Source organism: Betta splendens, chromosome 2 (genome assembly GCF_900634795.4).
Source record: "Betta splendens chromosome 2, fBetSpl5.4, whole genome shotgun sequence".
NCBI classification, from domain to species: Eukaryota; Metazoa; Chordata; class Actinopteri; order Anabantiformes; family Osphronemidae; genus Betta; species Betta splendens.
Window position 1 is genome coordinate 14,852,846 of NC_040882.2, and position 18,307 is coordinate 14,871,152.

Genomic DNA, 18,307 nt, shown 5'->3' on the forward strand with positions numbered 1-18,307 from the left:
AGGGAGGAGGACGACGGAGAGGAAGGTGGAGGAGACGCGAAGCCAGGAACGAATGGAGGCGCGTGGAGTTGGACCCCTCCTGTGGGACGAGCGAGGAGACGGGACGTGAAGAGCTACGCCGATCGCCTCGCCTCTCCTGGGTCCAGATGTTTACCTCCACCGAGCCGCTTTGACTCGTCTTAGCCGCTTAATTGGCAGCACACCTTTAACGAACAACTTCCAATTAGGACTCAAACAAAGTAACGTTCACCACCAGGAGAGGAAGGTTCTGCCTCTGTCATTCGGGGAAGTGTCATTCCTGCCGTATGTTAATGATGCCAAGGCTTCTCAGTATGAAAAGCAAACGTGTATTCAACATATTACAATACAGTGTTGTATTAGCGATAGCACGATAATGGATTCTTTTTTATTTATCGTAATATTTCTACAGGTCAAACTAGAAACTCTCACAGACAAACACGAGGTCTCGTGTGGTACAAAATGATCATTTCCCATCAAATCATTGTGAGTGTTGTTAAACAGTGACTCCAGCTTTTGCCAGAATAAGAGCTACTGTAAATTAGCATGAAGTGAACGTCGGTTCATTCCTCTCTCAGCCATTATGGCTGTTTAATATCCTTTAGCAGCTGGTCGCCGGGCCCTCTGTGGACGGGCAGACGCTCCATCTCTGGGTTTTTACGGCACCAGCTGCCTGAGACCAAGCGAGGAGAATGGCTCAGAAAGCCGACAGTGAACTGGAAAACAGTTCAGCTGTTCACAACTTCAGCACAGACTCTGACCTGGTGAAAGGAGTCAGAACCGAGAGCGAGACACGTGGAGAATGGATGAGAACGGCGACGGGATAAAAAAGCAGACGGCGACGTCGGATTTGGGGAGGAAGAGGAGGAGAGGGAGCGACGGACGGACTGAAGCGAGAGGATGAAGAGCGACAGTGAGAAGCGGGGATAAAGAGGAACATGGAATAAAAGAAAGGCAGGAGACGGCAGAGAGCAGTGAGGGGTGACAGACGGGAGGCATGAAGGAGTTTTATTGACAGGTGGAGCGAGGACTGGGGATTTGCACAGGGGCTAATGAAGAAGAGCTGCAGAGGCGGCGGACGAGGGCCACGAGGAAGCTGCAGGCTGCGGCTGGGACACGTGGGCGTAAACACGCGGATGACGCAGGTGAGCCCCACCGGTAAAGGACTGAGGCGGAATCACATCTGAAACCCACCGTATCATAGATTACCGGGGATTAGCAGCAGGTAATCGGCGATCTGGGATGGATTATATTGTGACCTGCCCGGCGGCAGCGAGGACGCGCGAGCGGCAGCGAGGACGCGCGAGCGGCAGCTCTGCCTCTGCGTTACAGGCTGCGTAAACGCAGAGCTCTGCGTTTAAACCCGCCCGTCGCGCGCAATTAGTTCTCAACACATTACGTCGCGTTAAATAATGGACACTTCATTACGAATGGATGGAAGGCAAGTCCTCCAGAAGCCTTCGGTGGAAGAACGTTACGCAACCGACCGCGCAACGAGCAGAACTGAAGCAAACGGGAAGTTTAAAAGCAGAAAAACACAAACAGTGGAGGCTCAGATTGTTTTACAGGAAGTTTATGTTCAGCGATATACTTTATATTAATTATGGAACATTTTACATCTGGATGATTGTACATTATTCCCTTGTTATCTCACTACATCATATATATCATACATCGCATGCTGTCTTTGCTGTGTCTGTGCACAAACGCTGCATTTAAGTCATGTCACCGGCCCCAAAGTCAAAGACGTCTCATTACAGGCTGAAACTGGAGACAGTGGATGAAAAACGAGAGCGGGGGGAGGAGGGGGGTGTAGACGGCGGGACCGCCCCAGGCCTCGGGCCGAGCCGCGGGTCACGTCACACCAAATGTCTGCGAGTGGAGTCCAGCAGCGGTTCCGCTCCCACTCGGGGCAGCGGCGGCGCGGCTGCGTTTGTGTCACAGTGGCGTTGGGCTCGTGCGCGCGCGTGACCAACACGCCGGAAATAACGGAGGTTAAAGGTCGTGGGTGACCCAATTGCTAATGACGTTAGCATGCTAGCTACCGTCCCCGAGCGCGCGCCGGCTGACGATGTCATTTAAACCTAAGGAGGCGTTTTATAGATCGCCGTATAACGTTACCTTATGAGATATATTGTCATTTCCTCTGGGCCTTCCTGTAAAGTGCACATGCTAATCATTTAGTTAATGCCGGGTGATAAAATACTGTTAAAGCACGCAGAAAGTGAAGCCGCTTTCTAATAGTTCTGATTTAGCATCGGGGCCGCTGTCGTTAGCTAGTAGCTCGCGCATCCACAGCTCTGCTTTGGCTCCAAGCGGCTCCAGAGGAAACACCGGCTCCTCCGCTGCTCCACAACAGAAGGGATGAAAGAAAAAAAGGTGAAAATGGGTGATTCACCCTCCAAACAGGAGCGGACACGGGCCGAGTGCGCGAGCTGTAATGAACAGAACGCGGACTCACGCTTGAGGAATAAAACCACTGGAGAGCAGAAGATGAATTCATAATTCTGATGAACCGAAGACACGTAAGCAGGTGATACATTATCTGTGAGTTTAACAAAGCATCTTTGCGTTGCTCCTCTACTAATTACTGGGAATGGACTATTTTCCAGGCTTTGCTGGCTTCAGGGTGCTCATGTTGGACTCCCCTGTTGGAGAACAACCCATGATGATGGATGGATGGATGAGCGTTAATGAACATTAAACCACATACCAACATTTCCGCAAGAAGAATTTGTAATAGGTACGTATTACATCATTACAAACTGTTAAAGCAGCCAAGATCTCCCTCTGCCCCATTCGATAAAAGGCTCAAGTACAAAAGGAAAGTCAGTAAAGCTTTGTTGCATGTGTAAGTACATGGACAGGGCTCATCAGCAGAGCGAAGCGGAAAAGGACCCGAAAAAAAAAATCAACTCATGAATTCACTCTCTCCACCTCGTTCATCGTCACCTGCAGCACTTGTCAGTAGTAAAAGAATTCACATACAACGAACTGCGTAATATTCACAAACTACATATACATAGAGTTGTCGTCATTTTACCCCAAAAAAGAAACACAGCTGAGAAAGAACCATGAAATAAATAGTCTAACAGGATGTTGGGAGACACATTTTTAACTCAAAGTACCATTGTTCGCTGTAGTTTGTGCATCAGTTTAAAATTAATTATTTAAATCAGTTTAAAGCTTTTCAATTTAAAGGGCTCTCTCATAATAAAATGATTCATTCCTATAACTAGTTTAGTTACATTCTCTTTGCTTTGTTGACAGGACCTCAAACGGTTCTGGCCAGCGAGGTCTTTTTCTGGGTCATAACACGATTTCACACCGCGCTGTCCGACGCTAAACCCAGAATAATTAAGTAAATGGAGCAAATCTGTAAAGTCTAAGTCGCAGGGGAGAGGCGTCCTCACACGCATGAGTTTCTACACTGAAATTTTCTAGCTTTAAGTCATAATCCACACACTCTCTCCTACAGTGGCGTTTGCTACTGCGGCGCTATGTGACGTCCACCAAAGTGGCAAACAGACACACACACACTGAACAGACTCTTTCCATTTAGCAGGAAGTATTAGTGTCCTCAGAAGCAGATGTCTCTGCAAGAGATTAACTTCTGGCCACACGCACACAGACACACACACGCACACACAAATACCCTGTGGAGTTATTTTAAGTTAGTTTCATTACTGAAGTTCATCCCTGATGTCTGAGCCTTTCTATGTTTGTGTGAATACACTTTAGTTGTACGAAGGATGGTTTTAAGAATTTGAATTGGGTCTAGGTTGGAGTTGGGATTAGGCATTTAGGTGCATCGGCTAAAGTTACTGTAAGAAAATATGAAATGCATTATGTTAATGAGTAGCAAGTGAGTGTGTGTGTGACTTCTTTGCTGAGACAGGACAGGATGATTATGTTTTGTTTTCAGACTCTGGGTTTCTGAGAAAATGTTACTTTGTTACATCACTTAAATCTTCCCTCTTTTACTACAAAAGACACACACACACACACACACACACACACACACACACACACACACTATCCAGATGGACGTCTGCTCACTGACCGTCATGCAGCCTTGGCTGGATTTCGATTGAAGCTTTAGGGCCGGAGAGATTATCCCGACCAGTGATGCTGCAAACCCTGGCAGGACAGGTGTGTGTGTGTGTGCGTTGGTGGTGAAGTATAATAGGATAACCAGGCTGGATGGAGGAGCAGCCAGCTCAAACACAAATGCGCGTGTTGCAGCGCCCCCTGCTGGACAATTACTGCGATTACGGCTAAAAATAAGGACTTGGACCTGGTCTTTTAAAACGGGGGCTAATTCCACTCATGTAAAAGCTGTGCGGCTTCTGAAGGCATCTCCACAGGCTGCGTTTAGAATTGTTCTACACAGATAAGGTAACTCAAACAAATGTCAGTGATCGCTACAAACAAAACGTCCAAATTGTGTAGTGAAACTTTTCTTACAACTCTGTCGGGTCTTTCCGAACACAGGCTAGCATGCGTGAATAGATGCTGAGCAGACACAACAACTGCATCGACCCAGTGAAGCCGCTGCAGGAACGATCGGCCTGCGGTGCAGCAAAATGTACGCGTCTGAACGAAACAGGACATGGAGGCAAGAAAAAGTAAAGTGAGGCGTTATTAAAAGCCATAGGAATAAAGACTGACTACGATTTCACGAAATCCTCCAACGAAAGTCAACATGTGTCAAAAACAGCAAAATAAAAAATAATATAACTCTGTAGACAGTCTGTGATAAAAAAGGAATAAAATTAGTTAATCTATATCATTACTATGCCACATTATAATCATTATAGACCCCAGAGGAATTTATACATTTTCCTTATTACAAGTAATATTCTAACTGATTGACAGCTCGGCCTCGGAGTCGGCCAGAAAAGAAGGCGTATTGTCTGTGCTCCTGTAGAAGGCGCTCCGATTGGGCGAGGATGGGTCGGAGGGCGAGGAGCAGTTGGAGGGTGGGTCCGAGCCGGTGCTGGGGCTGCTGTGGTTGGACAGCTGGGAGAAAAGGGCATCCTTCTGAAGACCTTTGTTCTGCAGCTCCATCTTCAGGTGCTGGCAGATTTCTTCAGGTAGTCGCTTGTACTCTTCATCCAGATCCTTCACCAGCTGGGACTTCAGCTAGACACGGTGAGAGCCATTTGTTTAGAGGTACACTATTATTTGTTCTATTCGTGCGAGCGCCCCGTGAGGCGGTTCAAACGAGTCGAGGCGCTTTCCTCTCACCTCTGGCAGTTGATCCTCAAAGCGCTGCATCACATTCTTATGGTCTAGAACCACTTTTTCTTGCCTCTTGAGCTGAGCCAACTCCAGCTGGGGTTGGAAGCAAAGATGGGAGGCGTTAAGCGAATGCAAGCAGTGAAGTAAATAAAGTGAGGGTAAAGAAAGCAGGAAAAGACAGACGTGGCATCAGATGGAGTTGTACTGTACGTACCGAACGAATGGAGGCCACGGATTCCTGTATGTGCTTCCTGTTGATGTCCTCCAGCTCCCTACGAACACAAAGGTGAAGACTGGTCAAAAGAAGACACGACGCACAACATTTAACCACCAGAAGTGTCCAACAATGAAGACAAATAAATCCAATGTTACTTCTCAGCTTTTTCTTTGCTGTGGTTTTTAGCTTCGCTGATGCTGTTTTGTCGCTTCCTGTTTAGGATCTTCTGAAGGTCCTTCTTCTCCCTGCAGACACACACACACACACACAGGCGTCACAGATTTGCAGATTTGACAGAACAGGCATATTGGCTTTGGCTGTACTTACTTCTCACACATCTCCTGAAGCTTCTTCAGCTGAAGTGTATGACATTTGCTGGCCGTTTCCTTTAACATCTCAAAGGCCTAAAATATTTTTTTTGAAAAGCAGAAAACAACCCGTCAGCGTGAGTTTCCGCTCCGTGTGTGTGTGTGTGTGTGTGTGCGTGCATTACCTCCATCTGGTTTTCCATCTTCATGGCTCTCTCCTGGGAGAAAAGCTCCTGCCGAAGCTTCAGCAGTTCCTTCATCTGCCACTCCCTCAGCTCGACCGCCTGCTTTTCCAGCTCCTGGTCCAGCGCCGTCAGCTCCCGCCGCACAGGGTCCTGGGATTCACTGAACACACACGAACACCAGCATGTCACATCCTGGCATCACACCTCTTCTACATCACCTTGGTGTTTTTTCGAGTTTTCCGTCCGTACTTTTTCTTGATGCTGCGCTTCAGGTTCTTCTCTATCTGACTGCGCCTCCTCTGGGTGTCACACTGAAGCTGGCTGCTGCGATTCTTCTGCTCCTTGCTCAGAGCCCACACCTGCTCACACAGCAGCACAAAGCGCTTTAGCTCCAGGCTCAACCATAGGGTGGGGTCTTACATGCAGCGGCCTCTAACTCTACCTTTTTGAGGTGTTTTTTACGCAGCTCTTTGACATCTTTCTCGTGTTTCTTTATTAGCTTTATGTAGTTCTTCTGCTCCATCAGTTCCTCCATGGAGACGACGCAGACATCTGGGAGGCGGACAGAGAAGTCAGTGGGATAAAAGCCCACAGCCAGGCCTTAAAAGTGATGCTCTCCTGCATCCACGAATGATTTTACTCATCTCTGGGGGGTCGGGGATGTGATGGGGTGACCTTACCTTCCATAACACTGGATACGAGCTCTTCCTTCTGAGGGGTTACTGTGCACACACACATAGACAGTAATGCATGGGTGAAATAGACAATGGAAGCGAGACCCAGACTTAAATGGCACCAGTGTGGTCGCCGTGATGACGGACAAATGTTCAACAGATGAGGAGCTTTAGGTTCCACAGTGTCGTTGCGTAAACAAGAGCGTCTCTACCTGGAACAGGCACTTTGGGCCCATCGGGCACCTCGTCCATAGAGCTCGGGGGCAGAGGGTTAAAGGGGGCTGGAAGGCGACCTCCTGGGACGCCGTCGCTCTCCTTCTTGGTCTCCTCCTTTTTGGGCTTTCTGGTGACATACTAGACAAAAGACAGGCACGGAAGATTACAACAGCCCAAACACAGTTCATCTATGAGGCACGTGGAGGGAGAGGTTGTCAACACCACGCTCACCTCACTGCCGTCCTCCATGAGAACAGCCAGCTGGGTGTTCCTCTTGTCCAGCTCGCTGATGTGCTTGATGGGGTTGGTAAGGGCCTCTGCGTACTCTGAGAGTCCACACACACGCAAATGTTAAATCATTAAAAGTGACGGGAAAGCAGCGAAGCAGTGAAAGTCGCCATGTCGTACCCTGGTGCTGGTTGGGGATGTAGTCCTGAGCCTCGGTGTAAACCAGCAGCGAGGGCAGCAGCAGCGGCTGGTTCAGCTCAGTCTTAAGGTTGATGTAGTGGTAGCCTGGCAAGACGGAAGCCGGGGGGCAAATAATGGATGGGGGTCAATACGGGATGGTGCAGTGAGGCGAATTTCTACAAATGCCTGACTTGTCTGTTCTAACCGGGTCGAACGGCCGACACAGGGAGGATCCGGTGTCCAATGAACTTGCCGTTTTCCTCAAACACGGCTATTCTCAAAGAGGCCAGTGTAGGAAGCACGACCTGGAAACACAAAGGCCATGAGGATGAAGAGAGACCAGAGGGAACCCAAGCCCCAGAATGCGCTCCACTCACCTTATTGAAGACAAACGACTCGTCCTCCCACACAGGGTCCAGCGAGTTCCCATTGGAGGTTCTGGTTCTGTACTTCCTCTTCGTATCCGCAGGAATTCCAAGCATGTCCACTTCCACGTACACGCCCACCTTCTTATCCGACAGGAACTGGCCAGAGAGCACCTGGTGATCATGGGACACATTTACTGTAGCAACCTGGTCCAACACTCAAAGGCACCGACTGGACTGCTCCTCACCTTGACCTTGATCGTATTGGCCACGATCCCGTCCACTATGTTCTCCGTAAACGGGTCAAAGTGTTTGTCGGTCCTTCTCATGAACTCGGGTTTCAGCAGGTAGCCGCTTTTGCCGTTGTACTCGAACACTCCCATGTTCAGCTGCATGGGCAGGTCTGAGGGGAAGGGAGAGGGGTGGGAGGAGACCCAGAGGAGGGTGAGGGCTGGAAGCTACACACGAAGCCAACGTCCAGGACGGTCGAGCGACCGCACTCACCGAGGGTCTGGAAGTTCAGCGCCACCATCTGGCAGCCGGCGTTCCAGAAGAGCTGGGGCATGTAGTTGGAGCTGTCCACTCTGGTGCCTTTGGGGTAGATCCTGCTCAGCTGGTTCTTGTTGTACCTGGATGACGGCTGTTAGGGATCTACACTGCATGTGTCACTGCTAGGTGATAGTTAGAAAGACTAGTTCATGTCCTGGGGTTCTGGCTCCAGACCTTAAGGATACTCTACAAACTCAGAGGGGGCGTTCTTCAGTAGGTCCAGGCCTTTGGTTTCTACAAATGAGGACATCTCAAAAAACTTCTGCTTTTCTGGTGGATAGAAAGGAATGATGAATGAGAATAGCAACAGATTAAGATCATATGCATGATATAAGTAAGTAGGCAAACACACACACACACACATACACACTTACTGGCTGCCATCTCAAAGTTTTTGAATTTGACTGGTTCGATGTAGTTGACGAGCGTGGACATCTCCTCTGTGGCCTTCACCTCGCTGCCTGCTGTACCCTGCAGGTTCACACACACACACACCACACACACACACACACACACACACACACACACACACACACACACACACCCATCAGCCCCATGACCCAAACACCCGCCTTCAGCCCGTCCACTCGAGGGCATCTTACCTCGTCAGTGTTCTTTTTGGGGTCCAGGCCTTCCTCCTCCTCCTCCTCTTCCTCACTCTCCCCTTCGCCTCCTGGTGGAATAAAAGACTGTTGATACTTCTCTACTAGTCTTCATAGTCACCGTATCCACGTTAACCCACCGAGGGACTTGCGAGGCTCAGCCTCCTTGATCATCTTCTCAGCCAGCTTCTCCTCCCCGTTGGACAGGATCTGGTTTCCATCGTTGTCTGTCAGAGGACAAGGCAGAGTAAGTCATCTCAGCACATCCTCCCCTCCCTCGGCATCGTTGGTTTGTCTACCGACCGTTGTTGGCCGGCGCCTGCTCCCCCTCTCTGCGCCGTATGCTGCCGCCGCTCGATGGCCGGGGCCGGTGGTGGTTCTTCTTGTTCTTAACGAGGATCTTTCCCAACAGATCCTGGGGCGAGGGCAGCGGCTGACCTGGGAGCAGCTGCAATTCAGCAGAGGAATCCCAACATGTAAATGAGACACCGTTATCCTCGTCCAACCTGCGGGCTTAGATCGTTATTCCCCGGCTCGGTCCCGACGGAACACCGTGAACCTGGGTTAAAGTGCACGAGCGCGTCTTCTGTTTGTGCTTCGTGTCATGCGTGTGTGTCTCACCGGATACTTGTCCAGTGGATCGATGAGCAGGGCGTCTCCAAAGATGGTCCTGCAGTACTCAGCCATCTTGGCCTGCTGCCTGGCCCTAACAGCGGAGATACAGGTAGGTTTAAATAAAAGCCTTTATTATAAAAGGCTGCAAAGTAAAAAATGAGACAAAAAAGGCAAATTACGAATCGACGTGGTTTTCAAAGGACAGGATGACTGGGTACGGAGACGCCTTGAAAGCACTCTCTGCTATGGCTTCAATCACCTCCTGCAGTCAGGGGGAGAATGGAGAGGGGAGGTCACTGAACGCCCCCTCCCACCGTTTAAAGGGAGGTCTGGGGGCGAGGGTGGCGGCGCCCACCTTGAAGGAGATCTCCGTGGTCATGGTGAAGCCGTGGGTGATGTAGGGCTCGTCGTCTTGGGTCCGGCCCTTCCAGCAGTCCAGCTCCACACAGCGACAGCCCGTCAGCAGCACCTGCCTGTACATCTCCACGGACGACAGGCCCGTCAGCTGACCCACTGAAAGCACAGACAGGCCCGGTGAGGTTTTACTGGGACGCTGGACTGTCGCGTGACTCTTCCTGTCTACTTCCACTACCTGTGAGGTACGTGTTGTGTGAGGAGTTGATGAAGTAGTGGGACAGCGGTTGGTTCATGTCGTCGATGACGTCCAGCCTCTCTGGAGGCACGATGCCGTTCTCCTCTCCTTCCAGGTACCGACTGAACGCCTGCAGGCTGATCTGGTCTGAGAAGAAGAGGAGACGATGTGACCCCACAACGGGAGAACAGCAGATGGGTTCTCTCCGTTACACACCTCCAGTCAGACAGAGTCTAGGTACTGACCTCTGTCCAGCTGGCTGATGTTTTTCTCATATTTCTCCATGATCTGCCGGACATGCTCTCTCTTCAGTGGCGGGTACAGAACCTCGTTCAACCTGGAGTCTCTCTGCCTGCGGTTGATGAAGTCCATGAACTGGTCCAAGGTGATGAAGGGCTTCCTCTTTGAGCCACTGGAATGAAGGGGGATTTACAGTAGCTTTTTGTTAGTCCTCAAAAAGAGATTTTAGGCCGGGGATTACATCTTATTCTGGCTACAGAATTATTTAAGTCAAATACCTCTCATCAAAGATGCTTTGTATCTCAGGCCGGAGACAGAGGCTGTCAAGAAACTTCTGGAAGGCCTCCCACGTGAAATCATCCAGCTTTACTCCCTCTGCCTGCTGAGATAGATAATAAAGATATTCAGCTCCAGATTTGTTTCTGTGATGAAAAGTCAACTCTAACACACTTCAACTGATCAACTAGACACTATAAAGTCTACATGCTGAGCAGAGAGGCACCAATTTCTGTAGCTCAGACCCTCCTACTGCTTCCTACCACGCCGTGACCAGCAGGAGGCAGCAGAGGACAACAACGGGCAGAGAAACGCTGACACGGCAGCCTGCACAATCTGAAGCCTTGTTCTAAACAGGTCTCGTGACTACAAACTTTTCAAGTTTTTCAGAAAGATTGTATCGTCTGATCAAGACAAGACAAGAACCCGCATGTCCATCTGATGTATATGCATATAACCATCATCTAATCAGCCTAGCTGTATAAAAGCAATCAGTAGCTCATAAGACTTTAAAAGAATAGTTTAACATGAAATTACTGTATGTGTAACTTCCCTAAAATTGTATTTTAAAAGTCATAATGCTGTATATCTCCTCCTACAGCGGTCACAAAGTTAAACGCCATTTACTTCGTAAATGCTTTAAGGATGAGAGACGGAGATGATGTTTAATGTACGATGCATCACCGCGCAGACCAACAGCTCCATCAGCGTGTGTGTGTGTGTGTGTGTGTGTGTGGTCACTAACTGCTCTTGACGCGTACCCTGTTATTGGCCGCCGGGCTGCTGAGGCCACACTGCTCCAGAGCCGTCTCCACCCGCCTTTTGTCCGAGAACAGTTTGAGAATGCTGCAAAACAAAGCGGGTTGGAACTGAATGAATCACTTTGAAAAGGATTTACTGAAAGCTGGCACCGCTCACGGTTCAATATCACGAGTTAAAGGAGGAAAAGTACAGGTAAACTAACGAGTCAAGACGAGGGAGAAAGTGAAAGAAACGCAAAAAAGAGGAAAAGAAAGAAGAAGTGGAGGAGACGGCCACAAAAACGTCAGTTTGGAGTTCAAACAGTGGTTGACATGCGTGTTTCTCACTTCTTCATGGAAATCTTCCCATCCGCGGTCCCCTGCAGCTTTAACTTCACATACCTGCAACAGACAAGTACACAGAGATCATCACCTTAGCTCACACACACACACACACACACACACACACACACACACACGCACGCACGCCTTACGCTTTGCGGAGGAAGGTGTTCCGTGATGCATTCTGGGACAGAATGTTTGTGGCCAGTAAGAACAGCTCATCCGTCCACAGCTGGAAACACACACGCATGAGAGAGAATCACACAAAGTGGGTGAACAGTTTGTCTGAAACCGTTTCTATATACAACATAGAACACACACATGCAGAGGAAATCCCTCTTTGCTCCTACACACACATTCCTCTGTGTAAACACTGTCAAGGCAGCGAGCAGCACATGGCCTCAGCAAAGAAAGTCTCCAGAGGAGAAGGGACGAAGACAGGGAAACAGAAGCGGACTATGCGGATGGGGTTGCCGTGGTTACCTTTGCTTCGTCCTCGTTCATGGCCTGGAGGTTGAGGAAGGAGATGTTGACCAGGTCGTTGCCGTAGACGATGGAGAGGAGCTTCCCCTCTGCGCTGTCGTCTCTCCCGAAGCCCAGCACGTCGCGCTGCTTCGCGTCCTGATGGACCACAAGTGCTCCATGTTACATTGAAAGTCAACATAACAGGGTTTATTGACCTCAACGCAGGTCTGACTTCCAAACCCCGCATCCTTTAGAATCCTCGTCCACGTCTCTGCCCCCCGAGGACCATAAACGTAACGAATGCGATGTAGCACTCTGATCTAATTAACCGCAGGACTCGTCGTCCCTCGCCACCAGCCGCTCCGTCAAGCGCCGACTCACCGTGTCTGTCCATTAAACCCCCTCTCCATCAATCTCCGCCTCCCTCTCGCTCGCATCTCATGTTTCAGTTAAACGGATGAACATGGACGTCGTTTATTAAGAAAAATGCTGTCAGAGCAGAGAACACAATGTACAGGACAAGCAGGGCTTTAAAGCCTGGCAGTCCGCAGGAGCACGGCTTCACAGGAATCAGTCTCAAATATTATTCAAAACAAGAAGCAAACCTGGAAAAACCCGAGTGACTCAAACTCATCTTAAAGCTTGAACGATCTAACTTTAAGCTACAGAACCGTTGCTAATGTGAATGCTGCGCTACAGCTTCTAAATGTTCACAACATATTTTTCTACAGTTGATATTACTTTACAGCGCTGCTCTATTGTAAATATAATAATTATAGCAGCTTGGGAATCATTTGAACCTGACCACAGAAAATGGAGCAAATCCGATCAAACTAACTTTAATATACAGGATTTGACATTATTGAGCTCGGTGCACAAGGATTTGCAGCTCCGGCCTCTACGGCGCTGCTTCGCCTCCGACACGAGTGTACATTCGAGTTGTCGCGGGCCACTTCTGCACTCTTACACAATGGCCTCCTCGCCAACAGTCACTGGTTATATCACTTCCTGGCCAACAGTCCATCTGTCAGCAGGCTCATTAGCACTCTGCCACCTTTGCACCATCAGCTGAGGGGAGGAAGCACACGCACACATGCAACATCTCCTGGTGACATTTACGCTGCTGGTCAGAGGACGACGTCACCCAAAGCAGCAGGTTTCCTCGCACACACGCACGCACGCACGCACACACACGCACGCACGCACACACACACACACACACACACACACACGCACACACACACACACACACACACACAACCAACCTTTGGCTGCTTGGCGTACTTTCCTGTCCTCGTGTCTCTGATGCTGCTCATGTCCAGGATCTCCGCGTCCTGTAAAATCAGTCAGAACAACGGGTGAGGCTTTGGGTGAAAGTGGTTGAGTCTTCATCGCATCTCGCGTCAGGACGGCAACTACTCAGCGAGTCCGATCTTGACCCTCATCTTAGTTAGTGGCCGACGTTAACATGCTTTTAGATTTGTCCCGATATAAAACACGAGCACTGACATAACCTGTGTTCAACACAGCAAACACACAGGCACACACACACACTCTTTGCATGAACTTAATCATGCACATTGTACAAAGAGGCGAACACATTAGCACTAACAGCACCTTCAGCCTGGAGGGCGAGGTTGTCTGGTAGTGGGGATGAGAGAGTGTGGTCATTAAGCTATAAACACTGAGGAGGATGCACTAAATATTTCTTTAGCCCTGCACTCCCCTCCTGAGCTTGTCTCCCCTCATGTCATTCACCCCCCCTTCCATCCTTTCCACCATCTCTACGAGCCTTTGATGTGGCATTTTGTGTATTTTTAGGACATGCAGTTTTTACTCTGTGTCCCGAGGACTCATTAATGACAACAAAAAGCTCTCATGTTTATCTTTCCCATCCTGTTGTCCTTTGCCTGAGCCAACTTTGCCGTTTGTCAAATATCTCCTTGTTTAATACGTGTTCTTCTCAGATTCTCTCTCCAAGAACAACAACAAAGTCATAAAGACACTCTGGCCTAAGTATTGAAAGTAATTTGTTCCTCATTCCCTGGTTTGCTGTTCCACGCTAGCTGTGATGTCACCTCCCCGCAGGCCGTCCGGTCCCCAGGGATTGGAGGAAAGTAATAAAGGTTAAAGCGTTGGACCAATTGGATTAAACTCTGCTTCAAACTTTGTCCTCTGATTGGCCTGTGGAGAATAACGTACTTCCTGGGGGAGAGCGGCACTTTTGGGTCTTTAGGACACACACACACACACACACACACACACACACACACAGATCCACTCCCACAGGCCATGGTTTCATTCTGCCATCGCCATGGCGACTCCTTGGAGACCGAAGTAATGAGACTACAACTTTGTCTGCCGCCTGTGTGTGTTACTCTTCTACCCACTAGTAATGTACAACAATGCACAACACATCCACACAAGAAGCAGCAACATGCTCACAGACATGCATGTCCGGACTTGTGAAACATCCTGGCCTGTTGAGCAAGACGCGGTGTGTGTGTGTGTGTGTGTGTGTGTGTGTGTGGCTTGTAAATCAGCACAAATCTGATGCATGTGACACAAATGTGTGTAAGGAATGGTTAAAAACAACTTCCCGACGCGAGCACAAACGTGTCGGCGTGCGATCAGTCGAATGCGTGTGTTTTGGCGCTTCGCTGCGAGAGCGTGTGTGTGCGCGCGAAGCTCGGCCTTGGCGGCCAGCGCATTCCTGACATATTTGGGCCTTCTGCTCAGTTAGCAGGAGTGTATCTGTGTGCTTGAGTTTGTCATGTTCAGCGAGTCATGGCAGCTGCACTTCTCCATTCATCTTTCGCTGTCCAGGCCACACACACGAACTTTGCCAATTATCAATGCGCCAAAGCAGGAAGTAAAGAAGTCTGTCTCATGAGCAATCTCCTACAATTCCCAGAATGCACCGTGCTGCTTCTTTTGAGCCGTGAACTTGTTGCACTGCCGCGGTTTCAAAGGGCAGGTGAGGTTGATAGTGGAGTTTTTACAGTTCAAAAGCAGAACTGCAGCCTGCTCACGTCTACTGAGAGCTGCTGCGTCTACAGGACAGACCTGAGCCACTTACTTAAGACGCAACGGGACCAAACGCAATCCTAAGCCTTGCAAACGTGGAACTTCTTTCCTACTGGCATTGTATCTTCTCCAGGGTTTGTCGTGTGCACAGCACCGCTTACACTTGCTGACTCGAGTAATTAAACTAGCTACAAACCGGACAGACAGGTTCGGCTGGTATTCAATTAAAGTGTGATTTCATTGTAATTACCTCAGAGCCCGACCAGTTGAGGCAGATGGACGCCCACCCTCTGATGCTGCTTCTCTGATGGGTTTCTACTAAACGACTCTCAAACCTGACATTGTAAAATGCCTTCAGATGATTTTTTTAAAATTGGTTTCTTTATAAATGACAACAATTTGAATAACAAACAACCCGTTTGAACAGCCTGAAGGCTTGGAGCAGTCAGCAAACAGTCTATGTAAATTTGGACTGTTGTTTGTAGAGTGAAGTAAAGTGGAAATGTTCAACTTCAGTAAGTTCTCTAAAGTTCTCTAAATCCAAAGACGAGGCGTGCTCACTTTACAGGCACACTAGTGTCCCAGCTCAGCCTTAACCTGGTTCAGGACCTTCTCCAGGGGCCACAAGCAAAAATACTCCTAGAGTCCACCCAGAGCTCCAACGTAGCTCAGTGGCAAAATGGTGACGATCAGAGAGACGGTGTCTTTGCAGCAACACCTCATTTAATTAGAACATGACCAAGCATAGCTTCCATCACAAGTATTCATTCAAAACTTAAATAGGGACCACCCATATTACTCTTTCTGTGTGGTTTGGATCTAACAATAGTTATTAGGTTAGTTTATATTCAGGCACTAATCTCAAGTACAGTGAATGGTATTTATTTCCCCTGCTTTGATTATGCTCCCGCTCACTTCCTGCGTTTCTTTGATTGGCATCTGGCCTCCTGCTCCCTCCTCTCCTCAGTTCATTTTCTCAAGATCATAAAAATATGAAAGGGCAGCTAAACAATCAAGGCAGCACCACTCCTTTCCTGTGACGCCTGTGTGTGTGTGTGTGTGTGTGTGTGTGTGTGTGTGTGTGTGTGTGTGAGACAGCGTTTGACTGATCACCACAACTAAATACGGCTCAGATGACCAATCATGGCTCAAATGGCACATGATGACGGCATATAGGAAACTGATCCTTGCGAGCGCGCGCGCGCGCACACACACACACACACACACACACACACACACACACACACACACACACACACACACACACACACACACACACACACACACACACACACACACACACACACACACACACACACACACACACACGGTGCCAGGACAGCGTGCGTCTCCACCCTCAGCCACTTGGCTGCAGCCCAGACGGACAATCAGGGCAGAAACCGGGAGACTTTAAAAGACACAGAAATGTCATGGAAGCTTTCTCTGTTGCGGTCTCACATTTTAGACAGTTTTGTGCAGCTTTTGTGTGACTTGTAGTAATTTGTAATCATTGAAATATTAGTGCGTGCAGAGAAGAAAGAAAGAAGAGAGAAAAAAAGTACTGACACTAAAAAAAAATCCCAGAAAAAGCACCTTCCGAACATGAAAGAGAAATTAAGATGAAAAGAAGAAAATGAAAAAGGAAGGGAAAAAAACATCACCGTTGTGAGAAAAGGCAAAAAACATCATTAAAACGAGAGAACACAAACAAAACCGGTCCAAATGTCTCAAAAGCGCAAATAAATACCGGCTGGGCTGGCAGAACACACACACACACACACACACACACACACACACACACACACACACACACACACACACACACACACACACACACACACACACACACACACACACACACACACACACAGATAGCTGAATCATAAATCCTTCACTAAATGCAAACACACATAGATCAGTGGGGGTTAGGTTGCAAAACAAGTTTGCATGTGCAGCTGCCCACTCACACACACAGATACTGTACGAACTTGCACAAGGAAAGACGAGACGGACAGGAAGAAAGTGGAGCCGTGTGTCAGACACTGTTCGTTTAGATTCATGGAAATCTGCTGCTTATTGTGTGTGTGATTTATAATCTAGCTCATTCAACACAGAATAAAAAGAAGCAAGCTCCTGGAGAAACAACTACACAGTCACAGTTAATGCTTAGATCCGTGAAACTGTGGACGGGTTAACACACGTTCGCTTCCTGCTGGTTCCAGGTTTGAATTTCACTTGATAGGCTTCTTATCTAAGAACGTAACTGCTGAGAACTTAATCTGATGTTCTTACAACTGGAAGGACTAGAAATTGAGTGTGGCAAATGAATTGCTGAGAATCAGATGTCTTTGAGGCCCTGCCTTAATGGGAGGGTTTGCAAAAACGAGAAAAAAGACTCCACCAGTAAACCGCGCACATCAGGCTCCACCCCTCACATCTAGAGTGGTTGACCCACAGAGGTCACCAGGTTCCAGCCAGGAGGAAGGCCGGCGAGAAGGGAGAAAGCAAGGCCTCCATAGCCGCGGTTCACCCCGATGTTTACCAGCCCATCATCAGTGCGACTTCCAAGACTCTAAAAGAAGCGTGCGTGATCAAAAAACCAGAACCAACCTCTGGTTCTGTAATAACGAAACAACAAAACTATGAGACCGACGTGGTTAGAACTTCAGTCAGAGCTATTTCACCTAACGATTAACCATAAAAATTCCACATTTACAGCCAGATCCCGGATTATTTTGAGATTTTATGAATGTACAAATACTGGAATCATCCTTTAAAAACCATTTAAACATTAAAGCAGCTTCGTTTGCCAAGAAGACACAAAAACAGGACGTTAGAATATTTGGAGGAAGCATCTGCTCAGACAATAGATTTGATACCACGCAGCATCTCAGTTCATCATACGGAGAAGAACTGAACACACTGTGTGTGTGTGTGTGTGTGTGTGTGTGTGTGTGTGTGTGTGTGTGTGTGTGTGTGTGCCTGCGTGTGAAAATAAAGGCTGCTCTGCTATGAACAGATAGTGTCAACAGCACAGTGTAATAAAGAGACCAAGACAGAAAAGAGAGAGACAGAGGAAGCTGTCACCATATTATCACACATGATCGACTTCCCCCCGTGACCCGTTTGCTGGATGTGTGTGTGTGTGTGTGTGTGTGTGTGTGTGTGTGTGTGTGTGTGTGTGTGTGTGTGTGTGCGCGCGCGCGCGCGCGTGCGTGTGCGCC

General features: G+C 48.6%; 1 protein-coding gene and 1 long non-coding RNA gene across 4 annotated transcripts in view; one reads left to right on the forward strand and one right to left on the reverse strand.

Annotated features, from left to right (window-relative positions):
* On the forward strand, window positions 1-5,640 carry LOC114846610 (uncharacterized). The gene is made up of 2 exons (XR_003784084.3): window positions 1-2,551; window positions 2,631-5,640. It is a non-coding gene; the product is annotated as an uncharacterized LOC114846610 (long non-coding RNA).
* The window catches only part of plcb3 (phospholipase C, beta 3 (phosphatidylinositol-specific)), a 29,017-nt gene continuing 13,446 nt past the window's right edge, over window positions 2,737-18,307 (reverse strand). The window contains exons 3-34 of one of the 3 annotated variants that reach the window (XM_029135645.3): window positions 13,322-13,390; window positions 12,075-12,212; window positions 11,744-11,823; window positions 11,598-11,651; window positions 11,271-11,355; window positions 10,512-10,612; window positions 10,239-10,405; window positions 9,994-10,140; window positions 9,757-9,914; window positions 9,581-9,663; window positions 9,408-9,492; window positions 9,090-9,234; window positions 8,927-9,013; window positions 8,787-8,857; window positions 8,559-8,655; window positions 8,370-8,454; window positions 8,140-8,264; window positions 7,884-8,038; window positions 7,648-7,809; window positions 7,476-7,575; window positions 7,271-7,375; window positions 7,094-7,188; window positions 6,859-7,000; window positions 6,653-6,694; window positions 6,415-6,524; window positions 6,222-6,331; window positions 5,973-6,132; window positions 5,807-5,883; window positions 5,635-5,724; window positions 5,477-5,534; window positions 5,269-5,355; window positions 2,737-5,163 (exon numbers count right to left, since the gene is read on the reverse strand). In XM_029135645.3, coding sequence (XP_028991478.1) covers window positions 4,882-5,163; window positions 5,269-5,355; window positions 5,477-5,534; window positions 5,635-5,724; window positions 5,807-5,883; window positions 5,973-6,132; window positions 6,222-6,331; window positions 6,415-6,524; window positions 6,653-6,694; window positions 6,859-7,000; window positions 7,094-7,188; window positions 7,271-7,375; window positions 7,476-7,575; window positions 7,648-7,809; window positions 7,884-8,038; window positions 8,140-8,264; window positions 8,370-8,454; window positions 8,559-8,655; window positions 8,787-8,857; window positions 8,927-9,013; window positions 9,090-9,234; window positions 9,408-9,492; window positions 9,581-9,663; window positions 9,757-9,914; window positions 9,994-10,140; window positions 10,239-10,405; window positions 10,512-10,612; window positions 11,271-11,355; window positions 11,598-11,651; window positions 11,744-11,823; window positions 12,075-12,212; window positions 13,322-13,390 — 3,552 coding nt within the window. In that variant the 3' untranslated portion in view covers window positions 2,737-4,881. Of the gene's footprint in view, window positions 5,164-5,268; window positions 5,356-5,476; window positions 5,535-5,634; window positions 5,725-5,806; window positions 5,884-5,972; window positions 6,133-6,221; window positions 6,332-6,414; window positions 6,525-6,652; window positions 6,695-6,858; window positions 7,001-7,093; window positions 7,189-7,270; window positions 7,376-7,475; window positions 7,576-7,647; window positions 7,810-7,883; window positions 8,039-8,139; window positions 8,265-8,369; window positions 8,455-8,558; window positions 8,656-8,786; window positions 8,858-8,926; window positions 9,014-9,089; window positions 9,235-9,407; window positions 9,493-9,580; window positions 9,664-9,756; window positions 9,915-9,993; window positions 10,141-10,238; window positions 10,406-10,511; window positions 10,616-11,270; window positions 11,356-11,597; window positions 11,652-11,743; window positions 11,824-12,074; window positions 12,213-13,321; window positions 13,391-18,307 lie in introns of all 3 variants that reach the window. The other 2 variants (XM_029135641.3, XM_029135646.3) reach the window with 2 other exon arrangements.